This window comes from Lagenorhynchus albirostris, chromosome 7, assembly GCF_949774975.1.
Source record: "Lagenorhynchus albirostris chromosome 7, mLagAlb1.1, whole genome shotgun sequence".
NCBI classification, from domain to species: Eukaryota; Metazoa; Chordata; class Mammalia; order Artiodactyla; family Delphinidae; genus Lagenorhynchus; species Lagenorhynchus albirostris.
The window spans coordinates 62,670,377-62,687,292 of record NC_083101.1 but is presented as its reverse complement, the minus strand read 5'-3'; the positions used below and the strand labels follow the sequence as shown (position 1 = coordinate 62,687,292).

Genomic DNA, 16,916 nt, shown 5'->3' with positions numbered 1-16,916 from the left:
CATTAGGTGTAACTGCTTATCATTGGTTCTATGCAATCTTCCAGATATTTTTCATGAGTAAGTAAGAAAATATGAATATATTCGCTTCTCCCCCTTTTAATAACATACTAGCATATAATACATGCCATTTTCTATCTTCATTTTTTTCATAATGAAGATAATAATGATTATTATGATATATCATTTAAAGGAAATGATATAACATCATTTTGATATAACATATAATGATATAACATATCATTATGTTATATAATAATGATATAACACATCATTTAAAGAAAACTTCTCCTTTTCCCTCTATCCTTTGGGAATGATTTTATTAACTCTCCCTTTCCAAACTATTACAGTGGCATATGAAACATGGGTGAAAGCTAGTGATTTTCCTGTGAGTGCTTTAGAAGTCCAATTCCAACAAGACTGTAGTGTTGCGTGTAGATTGTTTTAGGAAACACCACTACAGATCCAGCTATCGTTCTCAGCACAGTAGAGCCATGGTTATCCCCCGAGTACAGTTTATATTTATGTAATAAAAAAAATGGTTTTGAAAGTAGTCATGTTAGGAAATGTTCTTTCTTGGCCCACTTTTCTTTTTGCACAGGTGAACGGCATAACTCTACTTGGGGAGAATCACCAGGATGTGGTGACTATTTTAAAAGAACTGCCTATAGAGGTGACAATGGTGTGCTGTCGTCGAACGGTGCCACCCACCACCCCGTCAGAGTTGGAGAGCCTGGACTTATGTGACATTGAACTAACAGAAAAGGTACCAGGTTTGCAGATATAGGAGACTAATCTGAATGTATAATGGAAAGGTTGAATGTTATTTAAAGAATTTTAAGCCTTTTTTCTCTTATTTGATATTTGATTTCCTCACAAATCCTGTGGCTTATGGGATAGACCTTGGAGTCAGACAGACGTGGGTTTGAATCAAGCTTGGCACTTACTAGCTCTGCAACCTTGGGCAAGTCACTTCATCTTCCTGAATCTCACTTTTCTCCTGTGTAAAATATGAGTCTTGATGCCTATCCTAGAGGGTTGCTCTGTAGGTTAAATATGATATATAATGATATTAGGTGTTACTGTGCATGTGTGCTTGTATAATTTATTCACACTATTCCTATGAATTAGACACTCGTTCCCCTTAACAGAAAATTGAAATATGAAAGTAGTGAGTATGTGGTACATATGTAGTAGAAGATACTTTTATGTAACCTCCCCAGCCCAGCGCTTGTCACAGGCGTGGTAAGAATAGGGGAGAATAAGAAACATAATTCCAAATTGTGTAGAAGTCAGTCTAGCACCATACATATCCAAATACATTTTATGTGGTGTAATGGTATTTATTATTATAATAAAGCAGGTGGATGGATTTGCATCCATGGTCCTACTGTGCAATAATTGATAAAAAGCAACGATAGTATTTAAACTAACATTTCATCATCAAAAGCACATTTTTCCTATCTAATGTGGAACCAGATTCACTTTAGTATATTTTTACTAAAAGAAGCTAATGTTTTGAACCCCTGTGCCAAGTGCTTTTTAAATGTTACCTCACCTAATCCTCAGAAATTCTATGAGATGGGTAAGTGTGAAGCCCAGGTTAAGAATACCGCTCAAAGCAACACAGATGAAAAATCATAGAGACAGTCTTCAAGCCAAGGCCAATCTGACTTCAGATCTCGTCCTGCCATTGTGCATGTTAATTTATTAATGAAATAATCACGTGTACAGCTCACAGGATTTTAGAACCCTTATTTGCCTAGAGTACAGAACTTTTACATAGCCACTTCCTCTTGAATTGTTCTTATTTATCATAAGAATTATTTTTCTTTAATATCAAAATAGCTTCACATTTTTTTTTTCTAACGATAGACGTGATAACAGACACTGATGAAAAAAGTCAAAATCACCCACCATCATGCTGCCGAGATGTAATCACTATGTATTTTTATAGGAGCTCTTTGAACCATACATTTTAAATGCCTATTACAAGTTAGATATTTCTGACTTGCTACTTTAATTCATAATGGTTTCATGAGAAGCTGTTGCTACTCATATGTGAATGTTTTATTCTGGACAGATGCTGGGAATCTTTGTTTTCCTTGTAGTGTTTGTATGTGCATCTGTGGATCTAGTGCGTCTGAAATAAGAGCTGTCTGGTCTGTTTATCCAGCCTCATATAGATCTAGGTGAGTTTATCGGGTCCTCGGAGACAGAGGATCCTGTGCTGGTGATGACCGATGTGGGTCAGAATGCAGAGGAGGTTCAAGGACCTTTGGCCATGTGGGAAGCCAACGTTCAGAACATAGAGCTGGAGAAAGGGAGCAGAGGACTTGGTTTTAGCATTTTAGATTATCAGGTAAATATATGCTACTTTTAACAATTTTTTTAAAAAAAGATGACAGATACTAAACATATATTGTTAATAGAGAAAAAGCAGATAATACTGCTTAGATTTATCAAAGATGTATTCTTGTTTCTAGTAAGTCTTTCAGAATAATAATTTATATGATTAATTGATTATCATAAAGCATTTCTTTTGACATTGAATTCTATGAGCTCTTTTATATTTCAGCTCTTGGAAGTTTGAAGAATATGCAGAATACTTTTTAGGAATGTTATAGAAATATAGTCTTTCTGTTCCTTTGGGGAATATGCCTAAATTATTTTTATTTCCTTGCTCTTAACTGATGGTTCATATTTGAGTGGTAAGACAGAAACTATTAAATACTTACTTCTTTTGTTAGAAGTGAATGATAGGCTTATAATTGGATATATTGTAAATTCTAATATTCTTATTATTTGACCAAACTTAGGAATAATCTTAAATTGGTTAGGTGTAGCCTGCATCCTCATGTTGTGTTCTGTGTTGAGTAACTGAGGGCGTGCGAACGCCAGTCTGATGAAGTGCAGCTGCTGTTCCTCATTAATTAATACTGACCTGGAAAGCCATCTCAGATGACTCCAGAGTGTTGTGTTCTTTCTAGGGCCTGGTTCTGGAGTCTTGTTCTAATATTTCTGTGTATCTGAAGACACTGCATCACCAAATATGATATGGCCTCCTTCTGTATTTCTTCATTTCAAAAACAGGCCCTTCCCTCACTATACTCACATCTACCAATGGCCCACAATACTATCATCTTATCAATAAATGCTGCTGTTAATAATTCATGGATCTCAGATGATAGTTATAAAATTGAACAGTTTATCAAAAGTTAAAGTTATAATTTTACAGTTACCTGTATAATTTAAGAGGTCTACTTGGGAACCATGGAAAAGTGAGGGTACCACTGTTTAGCGTAGACTTTTCCTAAACTCTTTCAAATGGATATATCCTTCACCCAGATAATTCACTGGGAGTGTTGTATCAAATTCTTAAAAGACACTTGGAACAGTTACCCATCTGTTACAATTCAGAGTGTACAACCTGTAACAGCATTTTTAAGTGTAGAAAGGAGCTGCCTTCTCTTTCCTTTTTCGTTCTGCCAGGATCCAGTTGACCCAGCAAGCACTGTGATTGTAATTCGTTCTCTGGTGCCTGGTGGTGTTGCTGAAAAGGATGGACGACTTCTCCCTGGAGATCGACTCATGTTTGTCAATGACGTTAATTTGGAAAACAGCAGTCTCGAAGAAGCTGTCCAGGCACTGAAGGGTGCACCATCAGGAACTGTGAGAATAGGAGTTGCCAAGCCTTTACCCGTAAGAATTCAGATTTTGCTGATTTCTTTTTATTTGCAAACAGTATTGGCATTCAGGCTTTTATCTTCAGGTGTTCTCATGATTGAATCACGACTTTTGGTACTTTTCATCAACATGGTTATTGGCTCCATGAGTGTAAAGATTTAATTTTGAGTAATATTTTTTAAAAGAGTAAAGGGCAGAGAACAGCCAGGAAGTTCAGAAATAAATTTAAAACTTAGCATTCTGTGGTTTACTTTTCACCTTTTTTATTCCAAAATAAGGTCATGATCAATATAGAATCAAGTATTTTCGAAGAAATAGGCTTTAAAATAATCTATACCAGTATGGTGGCATATTAGAGAAATTAATAGCATTAACAACTGACAGTGGAATCTTTAATTATCGTGGAAGAAAGTAGAATCTCTGTCAGAGTGGGTTAAGTTCCTATATTCTAGTGACTTCAATACATTTGTTGTCTAATTACTACAGAGCAAGAAATTGAAATTTCCAATGTGGGTTCATCAGCTTATAGCTCTCCTCCTGGGAGGGAATTACCTTCATGTTATTAATTACTGCAATATAAAAACAACTAATAAATTCAGGCTACGTAATGTCAGTATGCTTATTAGGTATAGTGATTGCAGCATAGCACTTATCACTGAATTGCAATGAAATATTAGAGACAATCTCAGTATTTGGTTTTTTTCAGTGTATAAAATATTTTAAGTGAAAAGGCAAATACACCTTTTCTTAAGAAAACACATGCATAGATGCATTTGCATAAACATCAAATGAAGGTTTGTTGACTTTGTCAGAGAGTTTGTTCAAATTGTAAGCTTGTTAATATATTTTAAATGTTTATTAAATTTTTCATTCTCTGCTCTTTATTCTACAATAAATTTCTGTAACCTATGAAAATATATTTATGAAAACACAAAGAAAGGGAGGGAAAGAGGAAGGGAAGAAGGAAGAGCATGTAAGCAAACCTCAATCAAACCAGGATTATAGAAATCAGAACAAGAGATCAGTACAACGGGGAGTGTAAGAATGAAGATAGGCCATTATGGGACTCTACGTGTTCATTAAGATTGACCATACATTTGGTTCCGGTCTTTCTGTTACACAAAGAAAATGGCAAACGTGACTAAATATATGTTTTTTACTGCCCTTATCGGGAAACCATGCCACTTACTCAGAAGCAATCTTTTTTTTCCTGGGTAGATCCAAGGTAAGTTTCTTTCATAAGAGTATTTAATATTTCAAATTTAATACGCATTGCAGTATATGATGAATATCTCTTTTACATAAAGTGAGTTTTACTGGCCATTAAACTCTTATGTGTGGGAAAAGAAGATAAACATTTTTTCTCTAAAATATTTCTGCATGTATTGGTGATATAGGCAAGACAATCTAAATATTTTAGCCTGTTTTATCTGAGATTGTAATAAGAATGCTAGGTTTTCGGTCACTGTGATCATGGTTATAATTTGATATCTCAGGAGTGCAATTTAAGCATGTTGTGTACATACAGAGTTGGTGATGGTGGTTGTCTTTTAAAGCCGTGCTAAATTAAGAGACTTCACTGTAAGGTTCACTAACATTCCTTGTCAAGGAAATTACATTCTTTAAAATAATGTTCTAGTAAGGGATGACAGAGAGAAATTGGTCCTTCTTTTTAATGTTTTGTTTTTCTTCATCTTCTTTTATGTCTTAACACCTAAAAGTTGCCTTCTTTCTATATTAAGAAGTCATTGTTTAACCAAATATTTGGCAGGTAAAAATGACCAGAAGATTATTATAATATAAGAAATTACTGATTTTGAATATCTTTTATAAGAAGGATGAAGAAATTGGTAGAAAGGGATTCTCATCTAACAGATGATGTTGGTATTGGAATAAACATCCTCATTGTATCTTAAAATATAAAACTGTTAAATATGAATATTTATCGTATTCTGTGCTCATCATTTATGTTAAAGTTGTATGTTTATTATGACTTTATTATTTGAAAACATTATTTGAAAACTTTCCTGTTTTTTCCTCTCCTCCCCTTACTTTTTCTCCCCTCACCCTCTGTCTTCCCTTTCCCTCCCTCTTTCCTGTTCTCTCTCTTCTTCATGAACTCATCCTCAAACACTGGGCTTCATTCTCCCTGCAGCTTTCACCAGAAGAGGGTTATGTTTCTGCTAAGGAGGATTCTTTTCTCTACCCACCACATTCCTGCGAGGAGGAAGGGCTGGCTGACAAAGCCCTCTTCAGGGCTGACTTGGCTCTGGTTAGTGGCCACAGCTTATCAAGCTTTCCTTCAAAATCTTATGTGTCTTATTTTTGCTTTTCAGAATATTCTAAAGTCTTGCTATATTGTTCGTTATGTTTTGGAAAACTGGGCATTTTGCTCTAATTTCATACTTGGGCATCTCCAGGCATTCTTTAACTGTTTTCAGTATTCATTCATATATCAGTTGTTTGGCTTCTTTTTAATGAGGTAACAGGTATATTATTTCATTAGATGTTAATAATGTGAAAATCACATAAATTGGTTCAGTTATTGATTAAGAGCACAAAAGCTTCCAAAAGAGGCAGAACTCATGTTTCCTATGAATACATGTATGTTAACATTACTGATTTACCAGAAACTTTTAAATTAAAATTTTATTTTTACTTGATCTATATAAAATCATTCATTGTAATAAACATATTTAGGGACCACTGGGGGCCACTTTGTTGGGTAAATACATGATTCTTGATCCTGAGAACCTTATTGTCTGGTAGAAGAGCTAATGCTGTGTTAACAGTTAATAGTTAAAATATAAAACTAAATACCAGATATAAATATACACGTGACATTTATACAATATAAGTGTAACAAATTACACATCCTATTCCTAGTACTTCCACCATTGAAGCCAGGTTCCTGACCTAAATTTTTCTGGGGAGAAACATTGCTCAGTGTAACTAGAAAGGAATATATATATATATATATATATATATATATATATATATATATATATATATATTTTCTTTTTTTTGCGGTACGCGGGCCTCTCACTTCTGTGGCCTCTCCCGTTGCGGAGCACAGGCTCCGGACGCGCAGGCTCAGCGGCCATGGCCCACGGGCCCAGCCGCTCTGCGGCATGTGGGATCTTCCTGGACCGGGGCACGAACCCGCGTCCCCTGCATCGTCAGGCGGACTCTAAACCACTGCGCCACCAGGGAAGCCCAGGAATATTTTTAATACATGTTTTAGTGGTGTTGGACTAGTGAGAGGTTTAGAACCTGTGAAATTCTCCATTAGGTATTTATAACCAATTGTGCACATCGTGCTTTAAACTGGAGTATGAATTATTTCTCTGATTCCAATAATCCTAGTGTTGAAGGAGATAGTTCTTCAGTATTAAAATACTAATAATACTTCTATTAGTATTTTTCAACTGTCAGCTCCTGAATTAGCCATTTGGAAAGTTTTGGTGTATATTGTAATCAGTGCAATAATTTCACATTATAATATTTAGCATACCAGGTAACATTTGGCTCTATTCCCCGTGGGCATTATTACCACTTCAAAACTGGATAGCTTAGAATGCTATGAACTACATAAAGTACTATGGTATAAATGTATTAAATAGTACCCAGCTATAGTAAATTATTTTTGAAATGTTGTAGGACACAAATATATCACTGTCTCTAGAAGTGCCCCAAGAAACAATTTTCTCTGTAGATTTTACATGGCATATTTGAATGTTCTTAAATAAATGCCAGTCAAAAAGAAAAATTAGACCCACTTTTACGTGAGTTTAACATCTTACAACGGTAATAGCTATGTAATCTTGTGTTGGTCACTCACTCTCTCTGGGCCCTAGTGTTTTAATCTCTAAAATAATTAAATGAATTGATTATTTGGATCTCTCTTAAGATTCTAGGGCATCAACGATAAGCATACAAATTGTTCTTAGGTACTCTTAAATATTTATTATAATCCGCGACACTCGGCTTAGTTAATACTATCTAGATAGCAAGAGTTAAAGATTTACTATTTAGATTGTTGTACATAATGTGCATCTGTAAAGGGTAAACCTCCACATAGTCAGTAGTAACTTTGAACATGTATTTAAAATATATTATTAGAGAGAGGGTCACTTTAAAATGCCCAACCTGTATTCTTAATCAGGTTTTTGCAAGAATGTGACCTGGTATAATGTTATGATACTTTTCTTGGCTAAACACGTAAGTCGAAATCACAAAGAAATAGAACATAAGGGTTTTGGCCATTAATTTAAATACTGGTAATATTAGAGAAAGGTAGTATTTACATCATTTCTGTCTGTTCTAAGGTGTAACTGTGAGTGAATTGTAAGAACAGCTACAAGCTCATCATGACTTAATTGTTTCACTTGGTTCTGCGACAGAAAATAGTAATAAGATTTTTTTATAAAATGTTGTGAAATTGTCTAGCTCACTCTTTCTGAGTTTTCCATCAGTAGACGTTTATAACTTACAGCTTCACTATAACCAGATCATAATAAGGTCCCGTGTTTGTTAATATAATTTCACCATGAAATCACAGATATTATTTTTGATTTCCAGTGATCACCATAAAATTCTGGACCTGTAACTTGAATGGTTTTAAAATCTAGTTAAAGGATAATTTAAACAAAATATATTGTTTTTTGAGCTTTACAAATAGATAATTGCTTAGCTGCCTTGTTGAATAATAATTTATTTTAGTTGAATAGGAAAAGTGATGATCTCATTCATTTTAATATAAAATTCTAGGAATTTGGGCAGCTACTTTTTTAAAAAAATGTGAAGTGGAAAAAAGTATGTTTTTAATTTATGGAAATATTTATACTTAGAATTGCTCCAAGCCCTTTGTAAATTGTTACCTTTTGCCCTTTTATTGATGGAATAAAGTAACCTTCTATGCTAGCACCAGTTTGTCCTTGTTCTGTTGCATTAGTTAGTTTCTGATATGTTGAAGAGGGTGAAGAGGTCATGTAGAAAATAGAATAGACAAAAGAATGAAAGCAGTATGCCCTTTAGTCTCAAGTGGAGACTTTGTCATATATGTATCAGAACAGAATTCCCAACTAATATTATTGTTTTTATTCCTAGGTGGACACAAATGATGCTGACTTAGCAGATGAATCTGCCTTTGAGTCTCAGTACTCTCCTGATAACGACAGTATCTACTCCACTCAAGCCTCTATTTTATCTCTTCACAGCAGTGCTTGTAGTGATAATCTGAATTTTGGTCCCTCCCTTCCATCTTCTCCTCCCAAGGTACAAAGGAAATGCCATTTTATTTATGGGAAAACTTTGTGCGTAATTTCCCAGAGGTCATTGTTAGTGGGGTGTTTTGGGAGGGGCATGTTAGAGACATTATGTTTTTCCAGTCAGGGATTCATTATCAGATTAAAGTGCAGTTTCCTTTAGGTAGTGTTAATTGGGTATCTTGTAGACTCCAAGGGACTATTTAAATCTAGGTTCTGTGATACAGCGTGATAGACACAAAGGTTCAAAACTTTGATTAGGATTTGCATGTTAGACAGAAAAATTTTAATGAAATGTAGTTCTCAAATTGTGTTCTTGGCGGTGTCTACCTTGGAAAAATTACAAGAGTTACTTTATTTTCTTAATGGTTTTAAAGCTGACTTTCATGGAAAGTTGGACAGTAAAATATTCCTTTCATTAATTTAATATTTATTAGCTAAGTTAAAGTTAATGCTGTCTTACGTTTTTATATAAAATGATGCCATAGAATACTTTATATAAAAACCCCAGTGAATGGCAAAATTATGTTTAAGTCACTGGATGCGAATGGAGAATTTAGCTACTATTTGACATGTCTGTGCCATCTAAATTTTAGAAATAGATTATTGGTGTAAGTGCCCCACCCAATGCTATTTATTTTCTTGATGACTTGACACTTGACACTCTATAATGATGACTTGACTTGACACTCTATAATGTTTATTAAGTAATATTTTAAAACTTATCCAGTCTTTTGGGTGTGGAATGATATCTTACTGTTTGAATTTGGAGCTCCTGATTACTGGTGAGGTTGAACAGGTGTTCCTGTATTGGCCATCTGGTTTTCACTTCCACCAATGGCCTCTTCATATCTTTTGGCCATTTTTGTGTGGAGTTGCTTGTCTTTCTGTTGATTAGTTGGAGTTGTTTATATTTTCTCAGAATTGATATAAAGAGCAATTCGGTGTATATTTATGAGTATATGTGTGAGTGTGTATACTTTAAAAATCTGAAAATGTGTGGGAATGATTTCTTTCAACTTCAGGAAAGAAGTTATTCTTGGAGAAAAAATAAAGCATGGGAATTAGCTCTATCTGTAACACATTATATCCTTTAAGAAGAAAGAGAGATTGAAGAAAATATGCCAAAATATTAATGTCTGTTAAATCTGGGCAAAGGGTTCATATATGGTTATATTTTCCTGTGTTGGAAATATACTGTAAATAAATATAAAAATTAAGATAAAAGACTGAATAATAATTCTTTCTTAAATATATGAAATATATGTTTTTCATGTAAATTCAGTGGGAAGGGAATCTGTATTTATGTATAAGTTGAAAAGTGGAATTTCCATAGGCCTTGGGCAGTTTTCCTCCTTTTCTGATTAACAGGTAACTTTTTGGCCATAACATTTTCAAAGCATTTTCTTTCATGTTCAAGGTGCACCTGTTACCCTTGTAAATGATGCTGGGTAATCTCCTTGAATTAGTTTGCAAGGTATAATCTTGAATAGAGCAGCTGTTCCTCTCTCACCACACCTGAGACTGTCTATCTGACTGAGTACTTGTCTGGAACATATTCCATCTTTACTGGCCTCAGGGCTGGAAGCTGAGTTCACCTCCTCATGGAATCTCCTAATCTGCAGCATAGCACACTCCTTCTTGCCAGTGGGACAGATTGCATTGTTTACCTTAGTAATTGTTACTTAAAGGGATTACACAATCTGGATACTGAGAAGCATATATTTTACAGGGCAAATGCTGGCTGTATGCAGCACAACGTATTGGCTTACTGAAGTCTGTTTGTCGTTTTTTTTTTTCTTTTCATTAAACAGTTTACTCTTTTGTTGAAGCAAATTTTGGCAAGCTGGCCTATTAACTGAAATATTTAAACTACAAAACAACAAAGAAGATATTAATGAGGGTGTTTTAAAACACATTGTGAAACTCCTGTGTGCTTTCGGTTTTCTTAGAAAGTAGGGCTGTTTGTGTATCATGGTAAAGCTCTGCAACTTTTTTTTTTGGCTTGTTTGTTTTTGTATTTGTTTTGTGGCATTTTTTTAGTACCTAGATATTTTACTGGAAAAATGAAAAAATTAGATGATTCATTCATCTTCCTATTACTTTGCACTAAATTTATTTTAAAAAGAATGGCAGTTTGTTACAGAATATAGAGTAGACCATTTTTCTTAAAGAAAAGTGAGCTTACTTTGGAATTCTTTAATTGATAAAATCATACCATGTATGATACTGAAGAAAAACAAAGAAGCTTCCATACAGATTTGAAAGAAGGATATAATAGAGTGTGAGGATCTCAGTGATTCCTCAGGCTTTTGACTTTGCTAATTATGTAATAATCTCGTAGCCTTAAATGGTGGCTGGAAATGCACAAATAATTTTACCTCTCTCCTTTACCTTGATGAGAAGCCTTTGGACCATTGCTAGGTATGCTACTGGAAGCTCCAAGAGCTGATCACCCAGAGCAGGGACTCATCATGGAGGGAGGTCTTCCCCCTAAGGGTACAGCCTGGGCCATGACAGCTGCTTAGACGGCATAGGGCTGTAAGCATATGGTAGACATCCTTTGCACAAAGTTCTCCCATTTGGGGGATCATTCTGCTTTTTTTTTTTTTTTAAAGGAGTTATATTTGCTTAATTTGATTCATTATCATTTAAGGACTTAAGGGAAACAACCATTACTCAAGAATCTGAAAAATATGGCCACTTCAATGGTATTTGGATTAATAGAATCAGGTCACTGAAATGTGGATTTTAAAGGCAAGAAGCCAATGGGTTTTCTCATTATTCTAGGTTTTAACTTTTCGATTAATTTTTTTGTCCCCCTTTCTTTGTCACCCCAAGACATAATAGAATGCAGAAATAATTGTTTTAGAAACTTACTAAATACCTGTAGACTTTCGTTTAAAAGTTCAGTATAGTTTTGGGGAAGAAGATGCTTTCATTTATTTTTCCCTATTTTGGCTTAAAAGTACAGTCAAAAGAGATTCAGTGGCTATGTAATGAATCTCCTCTTCTTATCCACATGGCCATGCCCGACACTCCCTAGTAAACCCACATTCTCACTCTTGCTTCCAGGGATGAAATGATTACCAGTTTGGTGCATGTCCTGCATTGCTGAATATTGGACCCTCTAGGAAATGCTGTTGTTTCTAGTGCAAGTTGGACTTCATGTTTGTCACGATTGAAACCCCTCCTCATACCTTGCACCCCAAACAAAACTAATGGATTCCATGATTTTTAAAAAAAATCTATATATTTAGAGGAACAAATCTCCACTTAGTGTTTTACTGTAGCATAAAATATTGCTGCCTTCACATTTAAGTTTAAAATGTTGATACCATTTTTTAATTTTTATTTTTTGGAGAAAGGGTTAGTCTCAAAAGCTAATTACATCATTCTAGTCAAGATGATGAGAGTGATTGTGGAAGTCTTAGTGACAAAACTGCAAGCTCGCAAAGGTATGAAAGATGTTGCCTTTTCCCTCAGTAGGGTAAGAATACAGATAATAAAGGAAGGGTACCTTATCTCAGAAAGAGTGGGAGAACAATTTAAGTTGGAGCAGCTGTGCTTATGATATATTTTTAGAAGTATAGAAGGACTTCTGTGATAGAGTTATTACTGAAGAAAAGCAGGTTGTGTCCAGTGAATGCTTAAGTATTTAGCTCGTCTATGTAAACATATTCTGTGGGTAAATAATGTGCCCAAGTATAACATTATATGCATTACACGTAAAAAAAAGAGCTACTTTCAAATATAATTGGCATTTTAATTTAACCTTTCCCCCATTTTTCCTAAGAACAAGAATGTGAAAAAAAGCAGAACAAGAATAGGAGGCACCTATTAATATGGAATTTTGAAAGACTTCAGTTTAGATACCAAGTTGCACTGGGAAACCGTAGTTATTTTTGGACATCTTATGAGGGAAGAACTGCTTTTCTTTTAGATCCATGAGACTTTTAAAAATAAAAGTCGGTTGTTCAGCAACTAGAAATGTTTCTGAAGTAGGCGTATGTTGTCTGCTATGTTGATTAGCTCTTTCTTTTCTATGTGCTGGTGTTAACTCCTTCATGAATAATTCACGGAGATTTCTGTTATATGATTTATAGTAAACCCCAGCTAACAAGGGCAGCTTGACCTCTTTTTGTGATGAAAAGTAGTTTTGATTGTCATCTTTATTTGAGAAGTGGTAGGGATGATTTACTGATAATTATTATAATAATTAATTTAGTAATACAGAAGCTAACCAATTCTCTAGTAAGTACGTTGTTTTGTTTTTTTCATAAGACTAAAATAAAGTTGGTTGAATGAGCCAACAGGTTGTTATTTAGGTTCTAGGAGTGTGGAGGATGATACTTTCTATCCTTTGTTCCTGAGGATTTTAAAGATGGTATTTGCTTATATGATATTCCTACTTGCCTCAGTGCTTTATACGAGGAATATTTGATATTTCCAGAGAGAAGAAAACTTGATTGAACAAGAGGAATGTAATAAACTGTGTTGGAGCCATTGATTACCACCTTAGGAAAAAAATGAAAGAGACCCATATCTCACACCACACCCTGAAATAAATTCTAGATGGGTTAATACTGAATCTGCCAACTAACCATTTATAAAATTGGAGAAAAATACTATAAAGCATTTCATTTACTCTGTGCAGAGGAAGGAATTATTAAGCAATATATAAAACCCAGAAGCATAAAAAAATTGACAAATTTGATTACATAAAGAATTTCATAAAAAATTACATAAACAATTCTTGATCACATAAAGAATTTAATTTCAGCATGTATAGGTATATAACATATACAAACTTAAAAGACAAGTGACAAGGATTTCCCTGGTGGCGCAGTGGTTAGGAATCCACCTGCCAGTGCAGGGGACACAGGTTCGAGCCCTGGTCTGGGAAGATCCCACATGGAGCAGGGCAACTAAGCCTGCGTGCCACAGATACTGAGCCTGCGCTCTAGAGCCCACAAGCCACAGCTACTGAGGCCACGTGCCACAACTACTGAAGCCTGCGCACTTAGAGCCTGTGCTCCGCAACGAGAGATGCCACCGCGATGAGAAGCCTGTGCATCGCAACAAAGAGTAGCCCCTGCTCACTGCAACTATAAAAAAGCCCATGCGCAGCAACAAAGACCCAACGCAGCCAAACATAAATAAATAAATAACTTATTTTAAAAAAAAGACAAGAGACAAGCTTGGAAAATACTTAACAGTATATATCACAATGACTTTATATTCAGAATATGTCAATGACAACATATTTACTGACAAGGAAATCTCTCATGTTAAGATATTAAAGATACTTCAGAAAAGCAAGTAGAAATGTACTACTTAGTATATAGTTTAGTTTAGATTTTTAAAATGAACATGTATATGTGCATGTGAATGTGTGCATCTGTGCTTGTACATATGTGTTAGACAGATACATAAAAAATTTGATGAATAAACACCCAACAGATGCCAGCCCCTTATTTCTACTGAGGAAAGGACTGGATGAATGAGCCATAAGGGAAGACTTGCATACTATACCCTGTATGCATACATAATATACCTCTGTATGGCCTGAATCTTTTTTGAGGATAATGTATTCATACCGTAATTTTATACTTTAAAAATGTCAGTAAAAGGATTGAAGGAACAATTAATACACTTATTCAACAGCAGTTCATGGAGGAGCACTGCTTGTCCAAAGCACATAAGTGATGCAATATATGGGTTGTAAGTAGATACATGTATTTATGTAGATCTGTAGAATTTTAGAGTTTCAGGGAATTTTAGAAATTATGTAACATAAAGCCAAGAGAGGTTCTGTGATATATAGATTGTTAATAAGAGAGTCTGGATTAGAACCTACATCTTATGACACCATTTCTTAGTACTATTCCTTCTGCTACAACTTGCATAATATTTGAGAAGAATTTCCCTATAAAAGTATGAATTGTATGACTTCCTTTTCAACTACATAAATACCTACAAATCCCTATCCAAACAGTGTTTTTCTTGGAGGTTCTTATAAATTGAAATCAATTAATGTCATACTGTTTATCTTTGAATTTTATAATGAATAGAAACTTTCAGACAGATTGGATATGAAATACTTTCTAAATGAGATTTAGAAATATATCTTTACTTTTCCTCTATGTATTGAACTCTGAGTAATTTTATTAGTAGAACAGAATATTATGTCTTAATGATCTTAAGTACTAATATATTGTACTAATATGACTCAGTATGAGATGTATGATTTGCAGGAAATGTATTCAGAATCATTTATAAAAATAAACGTGTTTGGACTATCAGCTAAGCAAAGAATGTATGTTTGCTGATACTTCTTGAGTAATTAAAAATTATGTTGTGTTTGTTTTTCACTAAATAGTTGTTCATTAAGATCTTACGAAATGCATTGATGCAGTTCTGGCCATAATTTTTATTTTTTGTTCCTTAATCATCAGGATGTTACTGAAAATTCCTCAGATCCAGTACTTGACTTGCATATGTCCTTGGAGGAGCTATATGCCCAGAATCTCCTGCAAAGACGGGACGAGAGTCCGCCTTCAGTGGACTTGAGCATGGGGACTGCTGCTGGCTTTACCATAAATGACTATACACCTGCCAATGCTATTGAACAGCAATACGGATGTGACAACACAAGAGTGTGGACTGAACCTCACCGACCAAATGAAGTTATATCAAGTGCAGAACTGAGTTCTCCTGTGCTGACTGATTCAGCTGGAAAGGTAACATGCTCAAGAGATGGTTTGTGTATGATGATGAGGTTGGGGACAGTGAGGGGTTACATTATTCTGGCTCATCTGGAGCCAGCGCTTTCCTGATACTGAGATTTTCAGAAGACAACCTATGAACTTGTTTTGTTTGTAGGTTCTTGCTGAATAAAGCATAACCAGTTAGAGAACATGGGTAATGTTGAAATCATGCTCCAAAGTCTAGTTTTCCTTTCCACATGACTTATTTTTATTTTCTGACAGGGCTCCAAGTTCTTAATTCAACAGGGGTCCCTGGCCTCTGCTGCTGAGTGTGTCATGCTCCAAACTATATCCAAAGAATCTTTCGAGAGGACTATTATGATAGCAAAAGGCAATTCTAGCCTGGGTAAGTTTCTTATTTTCCACGTACACCTTTCCTCCCAGACCCCTGGCCAAGAGGAAATATTGAACATAGTTTCAATGTTTTTGAGTATAGATAAGATAATAGATGTTGTAAAATTTCCCATAGGTTTTTTTTTAAGCATTTAAAAAATTTTCATTTATTTATTTATTTTTGGCTGTGTTGGGTCTTCGTTGCTGTGCGCGGGATTTTTCTAGTTGCAGCGAGCGTGGGCTACTCTTCGTTGCGGTGCACGGGCTTCTCATTGTGGTGGCTCCTCTCGTTCCGGAGCACGGGTTCTAGGTGCACGGGCTTCAATAGTTGTGGCATGTGGGCTCAGTAGTTGTGACTCGCGGACTCTAGAGCACAGGCTCATTAGTTGTGGTGCATGGGCCTAGTTGCTCCAAGGCATGTGGGATCTTCCTGGCCCAGGGCTGAAAGTCGTGTCCCCTGCATTGGCAGGCAGATTCCTAACCACTGCGCCACCAGGGAGATCCGTCCCTTAAGTTTTTTTGGTTATTCTTTTTATGTACTTATTATTTTTATCTGAAATGGTTAACAGGTTTGTTTAATTCAGACTAGCTTATAAATACCTCACTCTCCTAGTTATTTACAAGTATTCCTGAGCCTCATTTCCTTTCAAGTAAAAGATATACGAAACGTTTATGTATGATACAGCAAATCAGAAAAGGCATTCTTAGAAAATGAAAAGTCAGAGATTTGGAATTCTAAATTCTTTGGAAAAGGAAATTATTAGTTTCTTTGAATGCTACCAGTTATGCATAAGTCAGTTTGTATTTAATTTCTTTCATTTGCTGAAATAAAGACTAGAAAGACAGGAGGTGCGCAACCACC

The 16,916-nt window shown here is 35.1% G+C and overlaps 1 protein-coding gene across 1 annotated transcript in view; it reads left to right on the top strand.

Moving 5' to 3' along the window:
- MPDZ (multiple PDZ domain crumbs cell polarity complex component) overlaps nucleotides 1-16,916 on the top strand; it is a 168,394-nt gene that overhangs the window by 85,391 nt on the left and 66,087 nt on the right. Inside the window, exons 15-21 of the mRNA XM_060155075.1 lie at nucleotides 599-763; nucleotides 2,174-2,359; nucleotides 3,490-3,699; nucleotides 5,840-5,956; nucleotides 8,794-8,961; nucleotides 15,410-15,694; nucleotides 15,944-16,067. Coding sequence (XP_060011058.1) covers nucleotides 599-763; nucleotides 2,174-2,359; nucleotides 3,490-3,699; nucleotides 5,840-5,956; nucleotides 8,794-8,961; nucleotides 15,410-15,694; nucleotides 15,944-16,067 — 1,255 coding nt within the window. The remainder of the gene's footprint in view (nucleotides 1-598; nucleotides 764-2,173; nucleotides 2,360-3,489; nucleotides 3,700-5,839; nucleotides 5,957-8,793; nucleotides 8,962-15,409; nucleotides 15,695-15,943; nucleotides 16,068-16,916) is intronic.